The sequence below is a fragment of the Pleurodeles waltl genome, chromosome 10 (genome assembly GCF_031143425.1).
Source record: "Pleurodeles waltl isolate 20211129_DDA chromosome 10, aPleWal1.hap1.20221129, whole genome shotgun sequence".
Lineage (NCBI taxonomy): Eukaryota > Metazoa > Chordata > Amphibia > Caudata > Salamandridae > Pleurodeles > Pleurodeles waltl.
This window is the reverse complement of record NC_090449.1, coordinates 609,456,409-609,483,459: the sequence shown is the minus strand read 5'-3', so window position 1 is coordinate 609,483,459 and position 27,051 is coordinate 609,456,409. Positions and strand designations below refer to the sequence as shown.

The window sequence follows — 27,051 nt, the reverse complement described above, 5'->3', positions numbered from 1 at the left end:
GGCATGGTCTGGCTTGATAATAGCCAAGTTCTGATGGATTCGATGCACGGAGCTCAGAAGGGCAACATGTTGATGGGACCCCATCCTGGCCAAGCCCCCCACATGTTCAATTATTTTTTTTTTTTTCATACCAAGCACCCTGCCTCACGCGCCTTTAGAGGCCTAGCTTAGGGGTGACCTAAATGCGTTAAAAAGGAAGGTTTCGGCCTGGATAAAAGATCTATTTTGCCAGGTCAAAACGGCAGCTTACAATAGCAATACAGGTTGCAGTGGCAGGCTTGAGATATGTTTTACAGTTGTACCTTAGTGGATCGCACAATGAGTGCTGCTGCCCACTGGTAGCATTTAATGTTCAGGCCCTGGTTACATGTGGTACCATTTACTAAGGACTTATAAGTAAATTAAGTGTGCCAATTAGGTCTATCCCAATTATGCCATGTTTAAGAAATTGAGCACAAGCACTTTACCACTCATTATCACGGTTCAAGTGTAGAGAGTGCTAACCATAGGTGTTCAGCAAAAAATAGGGGGATGAATGCAAAAACTCTGCAGCCATATCATGCCAAGGACATAGGGTCTAACAACGTTGTGATTCACAATTTCCAAAGCTGCATGATGGGTAGTTCGAGCAGTCATGCTACCTTTTTGCATAGCAGACGATAAACAAGAATTGGCACAGCCAGTAGGCCTCGCCTGTACAAGAGCTTTTGGCTTTGTCAATGTGTTTTAGTTATGTTCTACACCTACATGGCTGCTGTTCAAGGTGGCTAAAAGTTAGTAGTGTAAAGGAGATTCGCATGTGTGAGAAAGTAGCCTCTTTCTAGCCTTTTTACCCCCACTTTTGGCCTGTTTGCAAGTATATGTCAGGGTGTTTTCACTGTCTCACTGGGATCCTGCTAGCCAGGGCCCAGTGCTCATAGTGAAAACCCTATGTTGTCAGTATGTTTGTGTCACTGGGACCCTGCTAGCCAGGACCCCAGTGCTCATAAGTTTGTGGCCTATATGTATGTGTTCCCTGTGTGATGCCTAACTGTCTCACTGAGGCTCTGCTAACCAGAACCTCAGTGGTTATGCTCTCTCTGCTTTCCAGATTTGTCACTAACAGGCTAGTGACTAAATTTAACAATTCACATTGGCATACTGGTACACCCATATAATTCCCTAGTATATGGTACTGAGGTACCCAGGGTATTGGGGTTCCAGGAGATCCCTATGGACTGCAGCATTTCTTTTGCCACCCATAGGGAGCTCTGACAATTCTTACACAGGCCTGCCAGTGCAGCCTGAGTGAAATAACGTCCACGTTATTTCACAGCCATTTACCACTGCACTTAAGTAACTTATAAGTCACCTATATGTCTAACCTTCACCCGGTGAAGGTTGGGTGCAAAGTTACTTAGTGTGTGGGCACCCTGGCACTAGCCAAGGTGCCCCCTCATCGTTCAGGGCAAATTCCCCGGACATTGGGAGTGCGGGGACACCATTACACGCGTGCACTGTACATAGGTCACTACCTATGTACAGCGTCACAATGGTAACTCCGAACATGGCCATGTAACATGTCTAAGATCATGGAATTGTCACCCCAATGCCTTTCTGGCATTGGGGGGACAATTCAATGATCCCCCGGGTCTCTAGCACAGAACCCAGGTACTGCCAAACTGCCTTTCCGGGGTCTCCACTGCAGCTGCTGCTGATGCCAACCCCTCAGACAGGTTTCTGCCCTCCTGGGGTCCAGGCAGCCCTGGCCCAGGAAGGCAGAACAAAGGACTTCCTCTGAGAGAGGGTGTAACACCCTCTCCCTTTGGAAATAGGTATGAAGGCTGGGGAGGAGTAGCCTCCCACAGCCTCTGGAAATGCTTTGATGGGCACAGATGGTGTCCATCTCTGCATAAGCCAGTCTACACCGGTTCAGGGATCCCCCAGCCCTGCTCTGGCGCGAAACTGGACAAAGGAAAGGGGAGTGACCACTCCCCTGACCTGCATCTCCTAGGGGAGGTGCCCAGAGCTCCTCCAGTGTGTCCCAGACCTCTGCCATCTTGGAAACAGAGGTGTTTGTGGCACACTGGACTGCTCTGAGTGGCCAGTGCCAGCAGGTGATGTCAGAAGCTCCTTCTGATAGGCTCTTACCTCTCTTGGTAGCCAATCCTCCTTCCTAGGTAGCCAAACCTCCTTTTCTGGCTATTTAGGGTCTCTGCTTTGGGAATCTCACCAGATAATGAATACAAGAGCTCATCAGAGTTCCTCTGCATCTCCCTCTTCACCTTCTACCAAAGGATCGACGGCTGACTGCTCAGGACACCTGCAAAACCGCAACAAAGTAGCAAAGACGACTACTAGCAACCTTGTATCGCTTCATCCTGCCGGCTTTCTCAACTGTTTCCAGGTGGTGCATGCTCTGGGGGTAGCCTGCCTCCTTTCTGCACCAGGAGCTCTGAAGAAATCTCCTGTGGGTTGACGGATTCTTCCCCCTGCAACCGCAGACAACAAAAGACTGCATCACCGGTCCTCTGGGTCCCCTCTCAGCACGACAAGCGTGGTCCCTGGAACTCAGCAACTCTGTCCAAGTGACTCCCACAGTCCAGTGACTCTTCATCCAAGTTTGGTGGAGGTAAGTCCTTGTCTCCCCACGCTAGACTGCATTGCTGGGTACCGCGTGAGTTGCAGCTGCTCCAGCTTCTGTGCACTCTTCCAGGATTTCCTTCGTGCACAGCCAAGCCTGGGTCCCCGACACTCTAACCTGCAGTGCACAACCTTCTGAGTTGTCCTCCTGCGTCGTGGGACTCCCATTTGTGACTTTGCGTGGACTCCGGTTCACTCTTCTTCCAAGTGCCTGTTCAGGTACTTCTGCGGGTGCTGCCTGCTTCTGTGAGGGCTCCCCGACTTGCTGGGCGCCCCCTCTGTCTCCTCATCCAAGTGGCGACATCCTGGGCCACAGCAGCATCCAAAAACCTTAACCGCGACCCTTGCAGCTAGCAAGGCTTGTTTGTGGTCTTTCTGCGTGGAAACACCTCTGCAAGCTTCTTCACGACGTGGGACATCCATCCTCCAAAGGGGAAGTTCCTAGTCCTCTTCGTTCTTGCAGAACACCAAGCTTCTTCCAACAGGTGGCAGCTTCCTTGCACCCTCAGCTGGCATTTCTTGGGCTCCTGCCCACTCTCGACACTGTCGCGGCTCTTGGACTTGGTCCCCTTGTCTTACAGGTACTCAGGTCCGGAAATCCACTGTTGTTGCATTGCTGGTGTTTGTTCTTCCTGCAGAATCCCCCTATCACGACTTCTATGCTCTCTGGAGGTAGTAGGTGCACTTTACACCTACCTTTCAGGGTCTTTGGGTGGGCTATTTTTCTAACCCTCACTGTTTTCTTACAGTCCCAGCGACCCTCTACAAGCTCACATAGGTTTGGGGTCCATTCGTGGTTCGCATTCCACTTTTGGAGTATATGGTTTGCGTTGCCCCTATACCTATGTGCTCCTATTGCAATCTATTGTAACTCTACACTGCTTTCATTACTTTTCTTGCTATTACCTGCATAATTTTGGTTTGTGTACATATATCTTGTGTATATATCTTATCCTCATACTGAGGGTACTCACTGAGATACTTTTGGCATATTGTCATAAAAATAAAGTGCCTTTATTTTTAGTACTTCTGTGTATTGTGTTTTCTTATGATATTGTGCATATGACACCAGTGGTAAAGTAGGAGCTTTACTTGTCTCCTAGTTCAGCCTAAGCTGCTTTGCTACCTTCTATCAGCCTAAGCTGCTAGAAACACCCCTTCTACACTAATAAGGGATAACTGGACCTGGCACAAGGTGTAAGTACCTCTGGTACCCACTACAAGCCAGGCCAGCCTCCTACAGCATGGAGCTGCGTAGGGTGGCAAACTCTGGAGTGGCTTAGTGTGGACTGGTGTCGAGTGCATTGACATAGAGTGCGGGGGCATAGAGTTGAGTGTTACAGAGTAAAGTGCACTGTATAGAGTGTATTGGCAAAGAGTGCAGTGGCGTAGAGTGCAGTGTTGCAGAGTGGTGTAGAGTACAGTGATGTAGAGTGGCGTTGAGCAGGGTAGATTGGTGTGGCCTAGACTGGAGTGATGTAGAGTGCAGTGGTGTAGAGTGATTAAACGTGCATTGACATAGAGTTGAGTGGTAAAGTAGACAGGTGTAGAGTGAAGTGGCATAGAGTGCAGTGGTGTGGAGTGGTGTAAAGTTGAGTGGTGCAAAGTTGAGTGGTGCAGAGAACAGTGGTGTGGAGTGGCATAGAGCGGAGTATGCATGTTATGGTAGTGCACTGCCGTTAGACACAACACATTTTCAATTGTAATGACCATTACATTTGCATATACTTACACAGCCTTAATGACGTTCTGACCAGAACGAAACACACTGGCTGGCTTGGTTGTAGATTTGGTTTTTGAATGGAAAACATAATAAAGGAACAAGATTTTACTTCCATTGACTAAGCTGGTGTTTTTACTTTTGGAAATTGTACCTTTGAAGAAGACTTGTGTACTAATTTATCAACAATCTGTTCCTACCACCAGAAAAACATATTACTCATAAAATAGGAATAATTGAGTGCTATACACACATGATTATTGTTTGTAAGTTCTGTTGTTCATCGCAAATGGAAGGAGGTCCCTAAGCAGTTGGTGTAGGAAGTTGGCTATGTATATACCATATCAAAATGAGATATAGTGTGCACAGAGTCCAGGGGATCCCCAGAGGCTTATGCTCTCTCTTGTGATAGTGTGGTCGAGCAGGTAGGCATATCAGAGGGTTGTGCAAAGCATTTGTTATACACACAGGCAATAAATGAAGCACACACTCAATTACTAACTCCGGGCCAATGGTTTTTATATAGCAAAAATAAATTTTGTTACTTTATTCCCAGAACCGCAAGATTCAAGTTGCATGTAAGTACATTTTCAAGCAAGTATCCAACATATGTATCAATACCACTTTGTTTCAATTTGGCAAGCTATACATTTTTTTTTATAAATAGCAATACTCTCTTTTAAAAGTTGACAGTGCCATTTTCCTGAACAGTTCCGGGGGGGGGAAGAAAAGTTAGCACAGGTTCAAGGTAAGTACAAGATTTACAGTGCAAAGGTCACATTTGAGGTTGATTTAACATGGGCTTCTGTATAGGCTGAGGGCCTGCTTGCAGGTAAGTACCTGCGTCTTTGGAGGGCAGATCTGGGGAGGGTTGTGGGAGCACCGGGGAGACCACAGGTCAGCTCAAAACACACCCTCAGTGATGCAGGGGTGGCTGGGTGCAGGGTGCAAACACCGCGTCGGGCTCACAATGCTTTCCTATATGGGTACCCCGGGGGTCAGAAAGATGCTGCAGGCGAAGCCCAGGCAGTTGGTTTCAGAAAACCAAAGGCTGGACAGGGAGGGAGGGACACCTGCTGGATGTTGCTGCACCAAAGGTCAGATTCCTCAAGGCCAGGGGGCTGTGGGTGCAGGGGTACCTTTTGTCGTCTGGAGTCTTCATCTGGTTCCGTCACAATGAGGGGTCCTCTAGATTTAGGCTGCAGGCATCATCGTGTTGGACAGAAGGGGGGTCAATCAACCCAGAGTGGACTCTGTCAGAATCACCTAGGGAATAGCTCTAGAAGGTTGGGCCACCTGGACACGGGGAGGACAAGCAGATCTGGGCCAGTTCTGGAGTCCTTTGCTGGTGTTTCCTTCTGGACAGGGCTGCTGTCCACAGGAGACCTTGGTCCCCTGGGGTGCAGGCAGTCCTCTTGAGGCTTTTAAGAGGTCGCTGATCCTGCAGGATGAGTTGCCTTTTGGTTGCAGTGCTTCAGCAGCTGGAGACAGGCCTGTAGGGCTGAGGCCAAGTGAGTTGGTGTCTTCAGTCTTCTCTGCTAGGGGTCAGCTGAGAAGTCCTCCTTCTTTCTTCTGCTTGAGGTAGCCAGGAATCTGACAAGGGTGGCTACACCCTGCCGGTGTCCACTGTTTGGAGAGGGAGACACAGACCTAACCCCATTGGTTCTGTCCTCCAAACCAGGATGGAGGAATTTGCAAGGAGAGAGTCACTTCAGCTCTGGACACCTTAGGGGTGGTCCCAACTGAAGTGGTCACTTCTCCTTGTTTTCCCTAATTTTCCCACTGGACGTGCTGCTAAAAGTAGGGATTTGTCCAGGGTGGGGGATCAGCTCCACTAGCTGGAGTGTTCTGGGGCACTGTAACAAGAGGCCTGAGTCTTTGAGGCTCACCTCCAAGTGTTCCAGTTCCTGCAGGGGGAGCTGCCAAGCACCTCCACCCAGTGTAGGCTTTGTTTCTGGCCACAGAGAGCACAAAGGCTCTCCCCCCCACATGTGGTCAAAGTCACCTGGAAGTGGGAGTCTGGCACAGACTAGTCAGTCCTGCACTAGAAGTTTGGCTAAATTACAGGGGGCATCTCTAAGATGCGCTCTGGGGGTATTTTTCAATAAATCAAACACTGGCATCAGTGTGAGTTTATTGTGCTGAGAAGTTTGATACCAAACTTCCCAGACTTAAGTGAAGCCATTATGGAGCTGTGGAGTTCATAATGACAAACTGCCAGCCCATATACTTTATATGGCAACACTGCACTTAAAATGTCTAAGAATGGACTGAGACTTTGTAGGGGCATATTGCTTATGCAGCTATGCCCTCACCTGTGGTATAGTGCACCCTACTTTAGGGCTGTAAGGCCTTCTAGAGTGGTGACTTACCTGTGCCACAGACACTGGGTGCCATGTCGACTTTGTCTTTTTCTCTCCACCAGCACACACCAGCTGCAAAGGCAGTGTGCATATGCTTGCTGAGGGGGTCCCCCAGGGTGGCATAATATATGCTGCAGCCCTTGGGGACCTTCCCTGGCCACTTGGCTCTTAGTACCATGGGCACCTGTTACAAGGGACTTAACTGTGTGCAAATTGTGGAAACAATGGTACAGTTTTTGGGAAAGAAAACTGGTCCGGCAGCCTGGTTAGCAGGATCCCAGCACACTCTGTCAAGTCAGAATCAATATCAGGCAAAAAGTGGGGGGTAACCATGCCAGAAGGGGCACTTTCATACAGTTGGTCTTGTGTATAAAGTACCTAACTTAATATTGTACTTAAAGTGAACTCAAGTGAGTGCAGTCACTGTTCTTTACCGTATTTGCTTTGTGTAAACCGACATTCCGTAAAGCACTCTGCCACATTCTGGGACCTGTCTCTGCTGCAGAAAATTGCTAAAAAATAAAACTAATATTGGCAGCGACAGTGGCCACAAATGCATATTACTCTACATGGCCTCCAGAGAACTAGATCTAAGCATCACATGAGACTGCAGACAGAAAACCAAACTCTCCCCTTTTTCTTGGCTTACAAAAAGCTGTTTAAGTTATGTTGAGGATATCTCTAGCCAGTAATGGCCAGTCTTTCGTATTTAATGCATTTGAATCCACCTTTTGGCTACCATAATATACTGGATGAAAAGAGACTATGGAAGAGTTACAAGAGAAAAATGCACTGCAATAGTCCATACATTTTTTCTTGAGGATAAACGCAAATTCTGTTTCATGTCTAAAATCCAGTTTGACAGCGCTCACTGAGCATAGAAATATTCAGACAGAAAATGGGTCATAATCTGCACAAAACTGTACAATTTATGGCACACCTCAGCTTTTGAAAGCTGTGGCTGTCCTATCCATCCCTCCCTGAAGTTTCTAGTTTAATGCAGTGATCAAAAGCAATAATTCGGAGAGCTCAAGAAGAAATACTTCATCATATTCACAAAACATTTTATAACTTTTAGAAACTTTGAAAAATATTTATTTTTAAATATTAAAGGTCTGTCTGAAGATTACATTTCCCACACAGGAACATGAGAGGTGTATATGTTGGTATGGAGTTTATAACAAAAAGGACTGTTACAAGAAATAAATGCCCATGGTTAGAGAACTCTGGGTGAGGCTGACGGAAGCTGTGCTATCAAACGTTTTGTTTGTAAGGGGGTGTGAAAACAAATGAGTAAGCAGGTCAGAAAACGAAAGAGCCCCCTTTCTCCACTCACAGGGAAGGACGTTTGGGCAAGACATGCTGCATGGCTTCCTACCTGTCAGGCATAGCTTCACATTCCCGTTTCTCTGGATTCCCTGGTTAGACATGTCCTGGTTCAGACAGCTTATGCAGGGACACAGTGGAGGGCGCCCCATCACCTTTAGGGGGTGCGGACTCCGAGTAATCGAGGCAGAGCAGCGTCAATGGCCCAGATGTGCATCGCACAGCCCTAGGAGAAGGAGAGTTTCTCTGCGAGGGGGAAGACACAAAGGGGGGGGGGGGGGGGGAGGAGAGAGAGAGAGAGATATAGATATATTTATCTACTTCGGTGCTCTGCTGTACACCCAGCGATCCAGGCCCCTTTCTCTTTCCAAAATGCCACTTTTTATTTCATTTTACTCCATAGTGACGCCTCTCAGTAATCAGAGGTGTTTGTTTCCGCTTCTGCCACTTTACTACTCCCGGCATCGGACGTTAACCCATTCTGTACTCCTCCCAGATCTTTTTGGTGGATTAAATAAAAAAAAAGGTGTTCTCTGAGGTACAGCTCTTCAGTGTTGGTGTTTTCTTTTGGGCACAGAAAGCCTGATGCACGCCCTGAAAGCGCAGTTGATGCAATTTCACAAAGCTTTCATGGCGAAGACTTAATAAACAATATGAGTATATATATATTTTTTTTCAATAATTTTCTAAAAAGCTTGTCAACATGGCTACACAAAAAAGGACATCATAAACAATAGCTTTTAATGCATCTCCCACAAGCTTTAGCAAAACCACATTAAAAAAAGGAACCTTCCGAAACACGGGCACTCTGCAAAACAAAATAGTGCATATATCCAAGTGAAATACGCTAAAGTTAATGGATACACACATTAGGTCACTACTCCATGGAAGGCAGCAAAACATGAGACGGAGGGACATATAACAAAGCAAAACCACACGGAAACAAGCTTTTCGAAACAACACATTCATTACCAAATCAAAAGTGGTGGGTGGTCTGTACAGTAAGAGTGAACACAGCATGTCTCGAAGAGACTGCGCATGCGCTGTGAGACCTAAAGAACCTAAGTAAGTGAGAGGGTGGCGCCCAATGAAAATAGCTTCCTCTGCCTTTAGTAGTCTTGCGATGAATATACTAAACAGCTAAAGTACTGTTACAGGCTGGATTACATTTTGAGTTCACGCTTAATTCCCAAAATGAATTCTGAATGATAGCAACTTACTTTTTTCAACCAGCTCTAGTTTGGTTCATGCACTGTTCAAGCCAACTGCAAGTAACATACGCTAAAAATAGCAAAATTCTCAAAGGTGCGCATGATGGTACAGGTCTCTCTTCCATCTGAGACACTGTACATCCTGCGGAAGAAAAACAAAAGCCTTTATAGATGGCCACAGTGGTATTTCTAATACAACTGTCTGGTTATTTATCCTCAGTATGCAGTTCGATGTAGTTCAGTATTGCAATTCTTTATATTCTCAGTCTGGTAATGCTTAGGTTAAGGATCCTGTCAATGACTGCCTAGCAAATGTGACAGCTACAAACTGGTTATAACTTTGGCAAAGCAGGCAATATTGTTTCATGCTGGAACACAGGAAAATGTTGATAATACATTTTAACATTCACAAAGTTCAGTCCAAAGCATCCTGGTATGCAGGTTAGACAGACAGTTGGAAAAACAAGCAAAGCTCTTACAAAACGTCATAAAGGCAGGATTAGTATAGTTTCTGTATGGAATCGAGTGTGAAGATTCTGCAAATTATGATGATCTTTCTGCAGTGGGTTAAGTGTCAGCCATGACTGAACCAGTAGGCACTGCTAGAAGAGTGATGATCTGGGATATGCAAAGCCACAAGGGAGCACCTAGCAAATAATAACTTTGGGGGGTAGCCCCCTACATTTGCGATGCTGTGCCCACACTTCAGTTCTTATTACTCTGCACAACCTTGTGCTTGGACAACTGAGGCATGAGTGTGGCTGAAATCAGTGCTTTAAATGAGAAGATACTGTCCTGAAATGAGTAATTGCACTTACTTAATTTAAAAAGGAGGGTGCCTGCACGCCTCTGCACTGCTGTAATACTTTCAAGTGCGGATGCACTGGCACTTCGGAGAAGCAAGCAGTTACTCTGAATGGTGAATACCTGCACTTCTATATTTCTATTTAAAGCACTGGCTGAAATGTTATGTAGCGCAGTAGCTTTTGTTAAATGCTGATATACCCAAGCGATTTCCTGGCACTGGCGAAATAGGAACTTAGAAATGGAAACCTACAAAGCGGAAGGGTGGAAGGTCTGCATTAAAGGTGTGCTTTAAGCCTTTTACATAACTTAATGGAACTGTTGTGCTGTCATGGGCAGCCTATTCCAAGTGAAATGGAAAAAGACTTTACATTCAACATCTTACTGCAGAAAACATGGACCAAAAACATAGCTGGTATTGAGACCAAAGATAAAGCAATGGTCTATATGTTCTGAGAGATGGTCTGTGGAAAGAAAGATAGATCCGTGTAGGGCCTGATGGGCCAGTTATTGGATAACTATTTATGATTCAATCAGAAATCAGTGCTGGGAGAAGAGCAGTGAGAGTCCAAAGTGTCTTGCACCACCATATAACGTTATCTTGAGATTTGAAAAATGTAGTACATCAGACCCCTGTAATGGGCAAAGTTACCAAAGCACTGAGAAGCCTAAGAGCTCACGCCAAATGCACTTGATCCTTTACTCATCTCAGTTGAGCCCAAATTAATCTGTCATCATACACTGCTCTGCTTTTGGAGGATTTAGGCTGTTACTTATTTCCTAAACGGCACCTCTGAATGAGCACAGGAGACGGGAATCGCAGTGCAACTCCCCGTGCTCGTCTACCCAGGAAAAAATGAGGAGCTTGCAATTCACAAGAAGGTACAACTACTGCAGTTTCAATGTTCCTTAGTCCTAAAAGTGATATCAGTTCCTGATACTGAATTAAACCTGATTCAACTGATTTTCTCTTCCAAAACAGAAAGGGAAAAGCAGTGGGATATTACAAAAGTTAATATCTTCATCACTTGGCGTCAGAAACACGGAATTTCACCATTCAGGAGTGGAAAAAGGTGCCAACCATGGTAATCCACTTATAAGTACAAAGTATTCAGCAGAAAGAAAAGTTGTAATATTATATAAATGGGTGCTTCGATTGGGGTTCAGGACCCACTGAGGAGGGAAGCTGCCTTTATATCATGCTCTGGGAAAACGGGACGATGGCTTGTAAGAAAATGTGAAAAAAAACAAATCAGCAAAGTAAATCTGTGATGCTGTGCTAATTCTTAACCAGGAACCAGCAAAAGGGCAATGAAAAGTGGTGGGATGACATCAGCACTATGCCGCACCCGGTCTCTTTCTGCTGTCAGTAAAAGCAATTTACGTTTACAAGTGTGTCATAGACACTAGTGAGATGAGCGAGATGTAAGGAACTAGCTTGCGCAGGGTTTTAGTCTTCATCCCAAACCCAAAGAAGAGTGTCTGGCACAGCAAGAGAAAGGGTTTTTGGGAGGGGAGCAAGAACATGAGGCAAAGCAACCAAAGTGAGGCTAGATTGCAGGGGAGAGCACGCAAGACGGAAATCGGGAGATGTTTTGCAAAGGGCACAAGAGGAAGAGAGCAACACTGGGTGGGAGGATGTTTGACAGGGACGAGAAGCAAACAATTAGAGTGGGATACTGGAGTTAGCTTAACCTTTGGCTTGCAGACTCGTGCCCCTGTCCCCTAGTGACTTTTACCCTACTTAGCTAGCTCTGTTTTAGCACATTTATTTAATTAAATCTTTTAAGATGGCTGCCTTGTTTTTAGTTAGGGCCATGTTTTAGTTTGTGTTATCAGTGGCACTGTGCTAAGGCTTCAATCTCAAGCGACAAAGATAAAAAAAGCTGTAGGTGTTCACATTAGGTACTTCCCTCTTCACGCTTTCGAGGGAATTCTTTATATAAATTACCGTCCCAAGCATGTCTTGTTCTCTGTTGTTTGGGAACAGACCTTCGTCAGGGGTCCAAGCAGATCTGTATAAATACTCCTCACTTACACAGATAGAGGGATTCTGACCAGATGCCATCGCTGCTGTCGATGCTGCACGTCGCCTTGACGCTGACCCAGTCTTCGTGTTCCTACGGAGTCTGAGCTAGAGACCTCATTCCAAGGGAACGAGTATTGGGGGCTCTTCTCATAGACATGGCATTGGCAAATTAGGTTTAACATACTTAGCTCTCTTTTAGGTTAGAGGTTAGGCTCATCATGCTAGGGTATTAGGACATATTTCACATCTCATGTCATTACATATTATTGCAAGATGGTGGGGTTCTTTGTATTAATGACTCTTGTCTTTACCATTCTGTTTCTTGCACTGTTCATCATCCTAATCATTGCAGCCCATGTATTGTATCGCAGATTGCAATTTTGCTAAATAAAACCTATTGAAACTTTACTGATTCTTCTTCATTGCCTGTGTTTGATTGAAAAATGTTGTTCATGTGAGAGGGGTAATCTGGGTTTAACCACTACACTGCCTGAGATGCCACACTCTTGAGTCCATGTGTAAAGGCTGCTACGAATCACCTTTTAATGTTTGGGTTTCTGGTGAGGTGCTGCTTGTGAGCTGGGAGGGTTGGGATGACAGTTGCAACTGTTTTAGGATTGGCATAGTCACCTACAAACATAAGTACTGCCATCCTTAAACCAGCAGTCTTCCCTGGAGCATGAGTCCAACTACGACAAGAGCAACATGGTGCAGGGAAAGGAGGGGTTACCAAGACAAGCAGACGATAAAGCAGCATGATGGTAGGCAGTTCCATGGGGTGAAACTACACAAGGGAGAGCAACACCGGAGCACGAGGTGACAGAAGTTGTGAAGTCAGGAGACAAAAACAGTGCCATCCAGTAACAGCAATCAAGTCCACGCTATATCAATCTTCAAAGTGACATAGCCACCACAGAGCACTGAGGACAGACAAAAGAAAAAAAGGAGTGCGCCCACAGTAAAGTATATGGCCGATGGTACAATAATCCCTGTAACAGGGTCAGTGTGCAGAGCGTGACAAAACAGCCTCAAGGCGGAACAAACATAAAGCATTTACTAACTATATGAAGGGATTTTTGCAGGCCCAGGAACGAATAAAAGCGATGGCAGTGAGGTGAGCGCGGCTAAAGCCCACAGAAGAGAATACAACACGTTGAAAAACAGTGCTTGTGCGCTGCTATGTTGAACCTAAAAATAGACAATCACTGTGCAGCCATGTCGTCTTTCTTTACATGGTAGTGTTTTATTCACATTGAATGCAGTAGTTTTCTTGGTGGTGTCTGATGCCTGCCATACTTGACATACTCTGTTGTAATACTCAGTAATGAAAAAAGATAAATTAGAATGAGGTTATAATTGAATATTTTATTTTATATGGTTAATTATAAGTTATCTTCTCTCTTTCTAGATTGTTATGTCGTGATTCTGGAGGTGAAACTGAATCTATGCTTCTCAACGAAACAGTGCCACAATGGGTGATTGATATCACTGTGGATGTACGTATTTTAACTTTCTGGTGCTGCCTCTTGAATTTTACTTGCAGGGTCAGGCTGCCTGTTTACTTTATATTATTTCTCCAGTTACGGCAGCAATTCAAATCAGTCATGACCAAACCAGCCTTTCATCATTTTAGTTGTCTATACACAAAAGGTCCAGCAAATTGGGTAATAGTAATCCTGATTATTCACAGCACCAAGAAAAGACTAGGTTGCATTATAAACGGTATATAAAAACAAGTTACTGCACTTTTTTTTAGAACTGAAATATCTTTTTTGCGCTTCAGTTCAGCTATACACTTGAAACTTCTTCTCTGGACAAAATATGCTAGTCCTTTATTTTGAAGGAACCTGCCCTCTAGTAACAGGATTATGTTGTGAACCTTTTAATTTCCAAGCAGAAGGTAAATATGAAATAAATCCATTGCTGCAATGCTTATGGAAAACCGTGTATGTTTCCTTCACATGTTGCACAGCTAATGCTCAATTGGTACCAAAACCAGCTGTGGCAAATTACTTAGCAGCCTCATATTACAGAGAATGAGCGAGCATGACCCAATCAAAAGGTATTTTTTCACAGGTCAGGGGTTAGCGAGGAAGATCAGCAGCGTTTCAACCGTCTGTGGCCAGGGGAAAGCACAAAATATGCTTTTTGGTCACCAGCAAATGTCTGTGAATGCCCTTGCGTAGGGTAAGCTCCTTTATTATTGTTGCTTTTTATGCATTCTGTTGCAAATCTGAGTCTTTTCTGGACAGAGTGGAGGGACTGCAGCTTGATCAGCATGTTGTGACTTTGAGAACTGTTACCTATGCAAGTGTTTTACAAAGTAAGCACAAAATTCCCTTCTTAAACTGTAATCCAACATAAAATATAGCTGTCCAGTTTCCCATCTTGGAAATGGCTTCCCATCTTAGCACAAAATATGTTTGCCTTCGCAAACTACCACTTTGTCTTGCTTACAAAAATGTTTGTGTGTTCATTTACACATTGTTTCGTGTGTGTGCAAATGGTAAAGAAGTAGCATTCAGGACACAATTTCTGAATGCTTAGGAGATTTACCTCGAAAGCCATGCTGTACTATTAAATAAAGCCATTTTTATTTCCACTTAACCCTCCATCTGGTGAGACATGGAGAGAGGCAGAAAAACAGATGAAGGGATATGTACGAAGTAATACGTTACTAACCCTTTCGCTGCTATGCCTTTTAGTAAGTAAAGCACACCCCGTCCACACAGGTGCTCCAATGTGCAGTACGGTTTCCCAGCCGCAGGAACAGGGCCTCCAATGAGGTCTCCGGCCTGTCCTGCGTGTGGCTTGTGTAAACAAAAATGCCCCTGAAGGTATGCTGCCACAGGGGGAGATACACACACCACTCATCGGAGGGGTGACCTCACTGGGTCCCCCCGTGCAAGACGACGACGGGGGAGCCGCCCACATCCTTTTTTTGGCTAATTGGGGTAGTTTGCATTTAGAGCCCGTAACTTTTTGTCCAAATAAGGTATCCACACCAGATTTGCATTCCTTTGTTCCAACATCCTGGGGATTCTAGGCATACCCAGGGTGTGTGAATTCCACAGGAGGGGAGAGAGAAATTAGCCAAAATACAACTACATTTTGTGAGTTTTGGGAAGAATGGGAAAAAAGTGCTACAGAAGGGGTCTGTTTTATTCCCTGCAAATTACATCAGCAAAGGGTTTGCTGTGCCAAAATCACAGTCTTTACAGCTTTCAGGAACAGGCAGACTTGACTAAGAAAACCACATTTTTTTCCCCTATTTTTTTGTCCTTTCAACCTCCTTCCAGTTAGTGGTAGAAATGGGTACAAAACCAATGATAGATTCTAGTAAGCTCTATGTTCCTAAAAAGTAGACATAGTTCTGAATTCAGCAAGTAGTCACTTGTTTAGATTCTTCAAGTTTTTGTATAGAAAGTAACAGCCGCAATTAAACAATATTGAAATTGAGTTGAAAAACAGACATTTGTGTCTACATTTTCTTCTGTAACCTCTGAGTATGGCAGATTTTCAAAAGCAATATACTTTTATGTCTGCTGGACCCTTCTGGTTGCAAGGATATATAGGGCATGTAGGTTCACCAAGAACCCTAGGTACCCAGAGCCTTTAACTGAGCTGCACCCTGCAATGGTTTTTCATTGTGTACCGGTATACAGTAATTACTTTGGTACATTGTAAAGAGTGAAAAATAGGTATCAAGGAAACTTACATGTTTACGAAATGAGCACAAGATATTGAGTTTCGAAGCAATGTTTTTTTGCACATCTTTAAATTTGTGGATACCAATACTAGCATGTGAATTAGAGGGCATTTCTCAAAATGACTTTTTTCTTACAAACTGTTTTACATTTGGAAGGTGCAAATGCAGAGAAATACAGTTGGTAATAACACTTGTTCTTCTATTCTGTGTTCCCTTAAGTCTCATAAAAATGGCACCTCATTTGTGTGGTAGGCCTATGGCCCACAACAGGAAACAGCCCAAAACGCAACGTGGATACTGCACATTTTTCAACCCAAAACTGACCCTTTTTTGCACTGTACCTGGCTGTGGATTTTGGGCCCTAGCAGACATGTACATTTCTGAAAACTAGACACCCAGGGGAATCCAAGATAGAGTGACATGTGTGGTTCCTACCAGTTTGTTACCCAGAATCCCTTGCAAACCTCAAAATGTCTAAAACAACACATTTTCTTCAAATTTCTGTTTTGGAAAGTCCTGTAATCTGAGGGTAGCCACAAATTTCCTGCCATCAAGCGTTCCGTTCATTCTCCTGATAAAAATGACTCCACACTTTTGTAGGTGGGCCAGGTCTACAACGGGGAAGGGCCAAAAACATGTAGAAATTGAGGGGGGACCAAAGCGGGTAAAAAAGGGCAGGTTTTTTTTTCTCCATATGTTTTAGTCTGACTCTGCTTTGGTTATCCACACAAGTGGGGCAGAGTTTTTATCAGTACAGATGGGGCAATACTGGGTGGTAGGAATTTTGTGGATTCCTGTGGATTCCAGAAATTTCCATCACAGAAATGTAGGGGAAATGTATGGTTTCAAGCAAAGTACGAGGTTGTAGGGCATTGTAGGTAAGAAAATGATGTGGAGTGCACGTGAAGCACACCACCTTTGGCTCCCCCAAATGTTTAATTTTCAGAAGTGTCTGAGTCTGGTATTTTTTTCCAGGTGGCAGCGTGCCCAAATCAAAAATGTGCAGTTGCTCACTATTGCAAGTGGGATGATATTGGGAGCTATCCAAGCTCTCCTGGGGGACTGTTGCCCTTTTCAGTTGGGATGGGGGCATAACCATGCTCATGATGGTGGGCACCTCCCTCCCCTTCTGTCTAGCTCCCGGGGAGGTTGATCGGGGATTTTTACCTCCCAGTAGGGCAGGAAGACTGTCTCCCCATTTATTTGGGGTGGGGGAATGGCCAACCCCCAACCCACTTGACAAATAAAAAACAAACTAAAAATCCCTGGTGTCTAGTGGTAGGGTAGACTGGGTGTTTAAAAAAAAAAAAAGCATGCCCTCATGGGCGGCAGAAAGACTGTGCCTATTTTTTGAGGGGGTGGGGGGGCATTGCTGTGCAGCCCCCAAACCCTGGATGTTTCTTAAAAAAAAAAAAAAAATCCCTAATGTCTAGTGGGCTTTCTACCCCCCACCCCGAGGGCAGATTGTGGGTAATAACCCCATCTGCTCCCAGGAGGTAGAAAGACTGCCTATTTTTGGGGCTGGGGTGTTGCCCTGTCCATTCTGGGCATTCCTGACCCTTTCCTAAATACAAAAAAAAAAAGTCCCTGGTGGCTAGTGAACCATCCCCTACCCTGCGAAGGGCAGATTAGGGGCTATTGCTCCCATCTGCCACCCACGGAGGGTGAGGGGGCAAAAAGAATGAATTAATAAACAAAATTTAGGGGGAAGCACAAACCCTTTCCCAAGGAGCTGCTCACCCTCCCTGGTGGTCAAGTGGAGTAAAACTAAGGCGGTCCTCAAGCAGGGATCCACAAGGAGATGAAGCCTTTGGAAAGGGGAGATTATCTCCTTTCCAACAATACCTCTCCTGTTGAAATCAGTGCTCAGGGGGCTGAGATACACCCCAAGCACTGAAAAAAATGAAAGCAAATGAGCTGATTCGCTCACTTTACATTCATTTTCTCTGTAATGACTTTGGTGCACATAGCGTGCCGATCCCCATTACAGGGTGGAGATACTTTCAGCCTTGGTTGCTGGGAAAGCTCTTCCCCTAACAACCAAAGGCTGAAAATATCGAAAGGAAATCCCTCTGATCCAGTGCCATGTTCATGGACAGTTGGAAGCTGTCCGACGCACATGAGCACTGTGGCAGTGTTCAAAAGGTTATCTTGTCCCATCGTCCACTTCATTTTGTTCATCTTTCACTTAAATTTATTCAGATTATGCAAAGTCCTTATTTTACAGTCACAGATACGAAAGCTATAAATAGCTAATTAATTTACGTGCCTGAGAGACATGTCTTAAACTTTTAATAGCTTGCTTGCATATCCTAATTGATTTTTCTTGTCCTCTGCATGTTCCTCAATTCTACTAGTTTCTCAAGAGAAGTGATACCTATCCCGGTTGATTGATGGCTGTGGTACCACTTTTCCATGTAATAGTTGTTTTGCCTCTTGCATGCAGTATTTAACCTCTGTGTGCAAGCTACTTTGTATCATGGATGTATCTTCATCGTAATGTATACTCTTCATCCAAGCACCCTACTGTGTGTCTCACAGTTCTGTTCACTACACTCTTACCCTCTGCACAAAGCTGTCATACTTAGCTGTATTAGTGTTTCCTTTTACTTGCATAATGCTGTTGAATTTCAATATCTATTGTCACTTCAGAAAAGAAAAAAAAAATACCAACTGCATTCTCCTAGATAGATTAAGTAAGTCTTGTGAGGACCCTTTAGTCTTTAACCAATTTTAGAATTTCATAGATCCTTTGAAAATGTACTGAAGTGTGCAAAGTTGGCAATATATTTGCTATTTGCACTGCAGACTCTATTTTGAGGGCATGATCTCAAAAGACAAGTACAATTTAGTGAGTTACAACTAACCCTCCAACGCGGTGGTCTTGTACCACGTCTCCACATGGTGGCTAGTTTAACATTGCTGCAAATATTAAAAAGACGTTTGTCATAGAACTGTGTGGATGGAAGTAAAATATATTTTGTACAGTAAATATGCAGTTTTTTGTATCTTGTATTGCTTGTTGGTGGATATTTCTTCCTGCAGATTCCTCACCTCTTTAATATGCAGGCACAAGACTGGCTCCAGAAACTTGCCAATAGCTTTCCTGTGCCAGGTAGTGCTGGCTTCATTTCGGTGTCGGTTCGGTTGCGACTCAGATGATATTACTGGAGCCTTATAGTGCCACTCCAGAGCCCTGATGGTATTTAACTTTTTTCTGCAGCCCTTGACACAAATCCAAGCTACTGTCCGTGAATTGTTTTAACTCCAACCCCCCTCCGATACCTAAAGCATGAGGCTTTAAGCCCCTCCACTCCTGATGGGGGTCTGATGTTCATTTCAGACGCCACAAGGTCGGTCTGTGGTTCTTTGGCCCTTAGCACTATCCAAGTCGTGTGACAAGTGTAGCATTGTGTACAGCAATGCAGTTAGGGGCTAGGAGGCAAAAACTTATTTGCTTCATGCAGTGAGTTTCATGCTTGGTGCCAATCTTCGAGGTAGAAGAGAAAGAAGCACACGAAGGGTCGCCACGACTCTTCTCCAAACATTTCTCTTTCTTGTGGGTTCGATCTCCTTGACTTTTGCAGCCTCATTGGAGTCCTCTGACGAATTGGAGTTGGTTGATTTTATTCTCGTGGAAGAGCCCGTGCCAACACTGGCCACAGTTCCAGCCTAGTTGCCCGCTCCGGCCCCATTTCCTGCTCCAGTGCCTGCACACTTCTCAGCTTACTAGGAACTACTGATGCAAATCTGACAGTGCAGTTTAGATATGCTGCGGTTCCTTCTGCTGTGCCCTGGATTGGTATGCAAGGTGAGGATTTCCCTGGTGCCAACTAGCTTCAATATCATGCTACAGGGTGGTCTCTGGTGCCGGCGGAGCTGCTAGGGCACCCAATACTCTGCTGGTAGCCCCTGCTCGGCTGTTGACCCTTATTCAGAAGCCATCACTGGCTTATGTCCCCTATCAAGGCCCTTCCCCACAGACTAAGGCTCTTCTAATGTGGTCCAGAAGGGAAGCACAACAGCTAGCAGAAGATGCCAGAGATAGTGAATGCACCCAACCTGGCTCTCTGCTAGGGAAAGAATACCGGGAGGTAATTGAGGATCTTTTTGGGTTCAGACTCAGATCTAATGCGAATTCCACAAGTGATCCCACATTAGGAGGATGATCCATTGCGGTAGCTAACTTGCTTCCACCTGCAAACTCATACATAGTGAAATATTTGGCACTACAGAATGGCAATTGGGTATAGAAGCAGTTGCTGCACATTTGTGCAGGTCGGGGATCTTACTTTCCCCATGCATGGGCGATTGGCAGCTTAGAGCAGGGTTGCCTCAGCTTGGGTCAGACCACCGACAAGCCTAGGTAATCACTGCTGTTCGACTTGGGATATTCCATCAACCTGTCGAAGTCACACCAGAGCCCTGTCAGCACTTCCTGTTCTTAGGGGCAGTACTACCAGACACAACATCTCTGTGGGCTTTCTCTCCTCACGTGAGCATCTTGGATATTCAGTATAGGATTTTGATGTTTTTGGAAGGAATTTGTTCTTCAATCCTGACAGTTCTTCATCAGAAATCTTAAGGTGGCTGTGCTGACATGCTCCCCTCACTTGAGAGTAGACAGCTTGAGTCTGCATCATCTTGCCAATCACAAGTGGCCTGTCCATGTGGAGGTGGTCCAACATTTTCCACCCTATGGGGCATGCCTAAAGTGGACCTTTTGACCACCCGCAAGAATGCACAATACCCACAGTTCAGTACCCTGTAGTTTCCATTGCAGGTAGCCTTGTGGGTTGTGGTATTCCTACTTAACTCTGCATTTCCCCATATTCTTAATTCCTCATGTGTTTTGCTCAGTTTGGCGCAACTTCACCAAGTCATTCTGTTTGTCTTTGACTGGTCAATGTCTGGTGTGGTATGCAGACCTCATGAGATTCTCCCAGTGTCTTCCGCTCCAGTTGCCTCTGAGAGCACATGTCCTCTCCTGGTCGGAGTGCGTATTGGCATCCACCATTTACCCGTTTCTACACTGACAAACTGATTTAGAGAACTGAAGCGTCTTTCCTGCCTAAGGTGGTGACCCCATTCTGTGCAGGGCAGTCCATTACACTTCCCACGTTTTTCCTTCTGCCCCATACAAAGAAAAAGGAGTCAAGGTTTCATAGGCTGGACCCTTTTACGGGAGTCAGCTTTACTTCGATAAGATGAAGGAGTTCAGATCAGACAGTCAGCTATTTGTTGGAAGAAAGACAAGGTAGCACAGAAGATAAGATGGTGTTACCATGGATTGTCCTCTGCATTAGGATCTTTTATACCTTAGCTAAAAAGGAAGTGCCAGAAAGAATTTGGGCTCATTCCAGAATTGCGAAGTGGCTATTTCTCTTGCTCCATACTGTGGGATGCACTGGTTTGACGGCCCTATCAGGCCTTCTGCTGGTGAGGGAGTACTGCTGTGGTATTTCATCTGATAGAGACTTCTAGTTGCTGATTCCTTACCTTAGAATTCCCCCCCACCCCCCAAATTGGATCCTGTCACTTATGCTTATGGGTACAGGTACAGTGAGAGTGTGGAGGGGTCACTGGATCCTTTAGAATTCCAGCTTAAAGACTCTTAAATGGACTGCCCTTACTGTGGCTACAGAGGAGGGAGCCTAATATTCAGTGGTGGTGAGAAGAGTGGCCGAGGTCCTGGGCCTCGAGCTGCCTTCAATGGCTGTCAGGACTAACCTCCTGACTGAGGTGCTTCAGCCAGGGGCTTCCACGTCACAACCCCTTTGGGCTTTTATTGAATCCCTCACTGATGTCCTGCTGGGGACATTGTCTATACCCGGCACAGGGGCTCCTGTCAACAGGACAATCGCCTGCCGACATAGACCTCCTCTTAACAACCCAAAATTCCTGACCCAACATCCCACTCCTGAGAGTTTGGTCATCCAGGCTTCTTCCTTTCCGTCACATTCCCATCCGCACTCCCGGATAGGGAATCAAAAAGACTGGACCAACGTGGGAAGAAGTTGTTCTCTTCCTCCACTCTGGCGTTGCGGTCACCGCATGTCTTTTGGGCCACTTTTCCCATAGTTATGGTATACAGTCCCTTATGTGCTGCCTCAGGTCCCGGAGGAGGCCCGGGCCATTCTCTCCCAGGCTGTTGCTGACTGGAGAGATGCAGCCAAGTTCACGATTTGTTGTTGGCTCGATACGACCGACTCACTAGGCAGATCGGTTGTGTCGACAGTGGCCTTGAGGCGCCACGCTTGGTTGAGGACATCTGGCTTTTCAGGGGATGTCCAGCAATCGCTTATGGACATGGCCTTCGATAGCACCCGTCTCTTCAGAGATAAAAGCAACCTCCGTGCTTGAGTGCTTTACGGAGTCCCATGCTACAGCATGGCCCCCTAGCCTCACAGCGGCTCCTTGCTCTTCTCAGTCCGCTTTTAGCCCCTTTTGTGGCTATGGAAGTGGCCCCCAACTGCATCCATTTCCATCCAACCACTGTGCTGCTCATGCTGCTCAGCCTCTGCATGGCTGAGATCCAGCATGTCTGTGGATCAGGGAGCCAGCTGTCAGCCCAGTCCACCACCACTCTCCCTGCTGCAGCCTCCAAACCTTCCTAGTCCTTGTCTCCCTGACGGACCTGTTTGAGGCAGGATTTGCCATCACTTGCCCCACTGGAATCCATCACGACAGACAGGTGGGTTTTGCAAACCATCTGAAGGGGCTACTTCCTCCACTTGGAGACTACCCCTCCGCCCATGCCACCATCATACGATCGATTGACGGAGGATCACTTGGTACTCCCTGGCGAGAAAGTTTAGACTCTCTTGGCCAAGGGAGCCATAGAGAGGGTCGCTGTGCCAGAAGTAGATTGTAGTCGTTATTCCTGCTACTTTCTGGTGCCCAAGAAGTGCAAGGGCCTCAGCCTTATGCTAGACCTCCGGTCCCTCAATCTCTTCCTCAGAAAGGAAAAGTTCAGAATGCTCACTCTGGCTCAGGTCCCATCTGCCATGGGGACTGGCTTGTTGCATTGGACTTGCAGGACGCCTTCTTTCATATTCCTGTCCTGCATGCCCACAGACGTTACTTGCAGTTCGTGGTAGGTCACGAGCACTTTCAGTTTACTGTGTTACCCTTTGGACTTACCAGTGCCCCTCGGGTGTTTACGAAAAGTGATGGCGGTGGTCACAGGTCATCTGCGCAGGCTAGAGATCTCAGTCTTCCACTACCTCGATGACTGGCTGTTGAACGCAGGCTTGCCCCAGGCTGTTACCTCCCACCTCCAGAATACAGCGAACCTCCTGCATTCGCAGGGGTTCACTATAAACATGCCAAAATCACACCTTACTCCCTCTCAGACACTCCTTTTCAGCAAAGTCACTCTGGACACAGTGAAGTTTCGGTCCTATCCTCCTGAGCGGCTAGTCCAGGATATTCAGGCTGTGATACCGATGTTTCAGCCTCTGTCCTCGGTTTCCGTGAGAATGACTCTAAGGCTTCTGTGCCTCATGGCGTCCAGCATCCTGCTGGTCACACATGCCACATGGCTTATACGGGCTCTGCAGTGGGACCTGAAGTTCCAGTGGTCACAGATTCAGGGAAATCTCTCCAACATGGTCCATAGCTCAAAGGGAACTGAGCAAGATCTACATTGGTAGCTTTCGAACCGCAATTGGGTCAATAGCAGATCCCTTTTCTTTCGCCAACCAGATCTGACAGTAATGGCAGATGTCACTCCTGGATGTGGGGCCACATGAGGGAGGAGGAGATCAAAGGCGTCTGGTCTCTGGCAGGGTCCAGGCTCCACATCAGTCTTTTGGAGCTTGCATTGAAAGCATTGCTTCACTCTCTCAAGGGAAAAAAGTGGTGCAGGTGTTCACGGACAACACCGCCGCATGTGGTACTGCAACAAGCAGGGCAGAGTACGGTTGTGGACCCTTTGTCAGGAGGCTCTACGCCTCTGGACATGAAGGGAACGTCAAAGCATATCCCTGGTGGTTTAACATCTGACAGGCTCTCTGAACATCAGAGCAGACAAACCCAGCTGTCAATGCATGATTGATCATGAATGGCATCTCCATCCGGAGCTGAGGCAAGGTCACTTTCAGCAGTGGGGAAAACCTTGGTTAGGTCTTTTCTGCCTCCGCAGAGAACGTGCAATGTCAGCTGTTTTGCGCACTAGAATTTCCAAGGCGGCACTCTGTGACGCTTTTTGTCTCGAATGAAACTCACGCCTCCTAAATGCCTTTCTGCCAATACCACTTCTGACTAGAGTTCTCAAAAAGATCAAGAACGACCGGGCCCAAGTAATCTATGATGCTCTGGACTGGGCACAAAGAGTATAGTATCCCGGGGTTCTAAGCATGACCATCAATCCTCCATTCAGACCTCCTCTTCGGGAGGATCTTCTGTGGCAGCAGCAGGGAACGGTTTTCCACCGAACCTGTCCTGTCTCCACTTTCTTACATGGAGATTGAGCGGCGGCAGTTGACAGCTCCCAACCAATCGCCTGAGGTCTGCCAGGCATCTCTCTACCAAAACGGTGTATGCCTGTTGTTGGAGCAAATTTGTGACATGGTGTATCAGCAAGTCTGTTGATCCCCTTTCATCACCTCTGTTTGAAGTTCTCTTGTTTGTACTCTCTCTTGCCCAGTAGGACTCTGCTTTGGGCACTCTTAGAGGTTATCTGTCTGGCATCTCTGCTTTCCTCAGACTACCAGATCAACCCTCTTTGTCTAAATCTCCCATTGTTGGGAGGTTCCTCAAGGGTCTTACCTACATGTTTTGTCCTACCCTGTTCATAATGCCCCAGTGGGATTTGAACTTGGTGCTCACTTACTTCGTGTGCTCCCTGTGAGCCTCTTCATAATTGTCACTTTAAAGAGAGGCTTTCTTGTAGACATCACCTCTGCTCGTAGAGTGAGTGAGCTGCAAGCTCTTTCTTCGAAGCCACCCTTTATCTCTGTCCATCTTGACAAAGCGGTGCTTCGTACCAGGGCCTCTTTCCTCCCTAAAATGGTCATGTTCTTTCATATACTTCAATCCATCACCATGCCTACTTTTTATGCATCCCCACATCCTTCTCATAAAGAGGAGAGACTCCACCTTCTGAATCCAAAAAAAGAGTGTTGGCATTCTACTTCAGTCGTACCAAAGACTTTCAGGTTGACCATCAAATCTTTGTTGGTTATGTGGATGCGAAGAAAGGTCAGGCAGTTCAGAAAAGCACCATCTCTAGATGGGTTGTTCTCTGTATTAAAAAGTGCTAATCTTTGGGTGAGAAGCAATAGCCTGAGAGTTTGCGTGCTCTCTCTACCCGAGCAACTACTGCAACCACTTTGTTAGCAAGTGGAGTTCCAGTCCTAGATATTTGCCAGGCAGCAACATGTGCGTCTCTGCACATGTTCACTAAACACTACTGCCTGGACAGTCTGGTCTGCAGGGACGGCTACTATGAGGTTGAGTAATCTGCTTGTAGAAGTATCCTACAGAAGAAAAGTTACTTACCTCCTGTAACAATCCTTCTGGTGTACACTCTACCTTCAAATTCAGCACTAATCCCACTGACCTCCATGTTCTGAAAGATGGTCATAGACATTTTAAAATTATTAAGGTTGTTGTTCACGGTAGATAGAGTATGCCCGAACCAATATTTACCTTCTCAAAAGGCCCTTTACAGGAATGGCCTAATTAAATATCATGCTGCCCTAAAGATTGCCCAAGCCTCCTATTTTCAGAGTGAAATCAGTGCTACCTCAAATAATCCTTGGGACATTTTTAAACTTACAAAATGTTTCTACATCTGAAGGCACATGTGACCTGAATATCACTGTATCCAGTGGAGTTGTACAGTAAGAGTCAGAAAAGACCAATAAGGAGTGTAAGTCAGGTTCTCCAGCTTACACTGCTCCACCTTCGGTTTTGGCATTGAAAGTTAAGGTCATCAACACTGTTTTTAAACAAATGTTCAATACGTCTTGGTCTACTGTATTGCTTCCACTTAGCTGCAAGAAGGCTAACTTCATTCCATCACTTAAAAACAAAATCTAGGGCTGAATGCCCCATAACCAACTTAAGACTCATCTTTCTTATTGGTGGCTACCAAGATACTGGAGAAGACCCCCCCCCCCCCCCCACTCCTCCAGTCCAGCTACAGTGGCACAGAACCTGTGAGTGAAATTTGACCATTCTCTTTTTTGAGCCCCTGGTGAAGACTGTAGTATTCTCTTCTGTTGCGATGCTACAGGCTTTGAAAGCATTTCTCCCTGCTACCGCTATTCTCCCGAAAAACAGTTGGCAATGCTCTCAACACGTCAAGTTTATTCTATTCCAGTGTCCTGTATTGGGGTCTAACGAATGGTCTAGTTAAATGGCTGCAGGTGGTACGGAATGCCACTGCACGGTTACGTCAAAACATTCCCATCCGTGCCTCAATTTCTCTTCATCTTAGGGGCCCTGTACTGGTTGCCGGTAAAGGAAGAATTCTGTTTAAATCCTCATGCTAGCACATTGAGCTCTTCGTGAAATGGGTACCCAGTACCTTTTGGACACGTTTATCCACTATAGATCATTCTCTCATCAGACATGCTGTTCGCAGTGATTCCAAAAGTCAGATGTGTAACAAAGGGTGGCTCTTCTTTATCGTTCCTGGCTGCTCAAGTTTGGAATCAGCTCCCGGTCAATCTCTGAAGCGCCAACAATGAACCTCAGTTCTGAGAAACACTAAAATATGGCTTTCTTGTCTAAGCATAGCTGTTCATTGTCTCCAATTTACACTCCTAGGAGTAGCTACTCCTCTATAAATATTTCTCTCATTTTTCATTCATTCTAGTTGTGTTGCACTGCAATTCATGTTCACGCCAATGCTGTCCTTCCCTCGGAGTCAAAGGGCTCAGACAGAATGTACGAGGAACTGATGTCAAGTCTCTAGATTGGCTCTACATAGCTCCAGTGATGTTACATCTGTGCCACAACTGATGCCAAGATGGAGACAGCACCTCCTTCCTGCACACAGGAGCTGTTGCAAAGTTTCTTGATTCAGTCTGGCATCTATAGATACTCAAGAGATGAATCTGCTGTTAAGCAGAGTATCTACCAGGAATATCGTTGGTAAAGGTATGTAATTTTTTCTTTTGGCACTTTAAGGTCCTGTGATCCAATCATACGATTGGGCAAGAGCAGATTTAACTTTGGAATGTAGGTCTTTTAGTTTCATACGTGGCAACTAAGTAACACCTTCACACCTCTTCGAAATTTCCATTAAATGAAGA

At 45.7% G+C, this 27,051-nt stretch overlaps 1 protein-coding gene across 1 annotated transcript in view; it reads left to right on the top strand.

Annotated features, from left to right (window-relative positions):
* Positions 1 to 27,051, top strand: part of WDR48 (WD repeat domain 48) — a 353,999-nt gene that overhangs the window by 264,747 nt on the left and 62,201 nt on the right. The window contains exon 16 of the mRNA XM_069211082.1: positions 13,484 to 13,571. Coding sequence (XP_069067183.1) covers positions 13,484 to 13,571 — 88 coding nt within the window. The remainder of the gene's footprint in view (positions 1 to 13,483; positions 13,572 to 27,051) is intronic.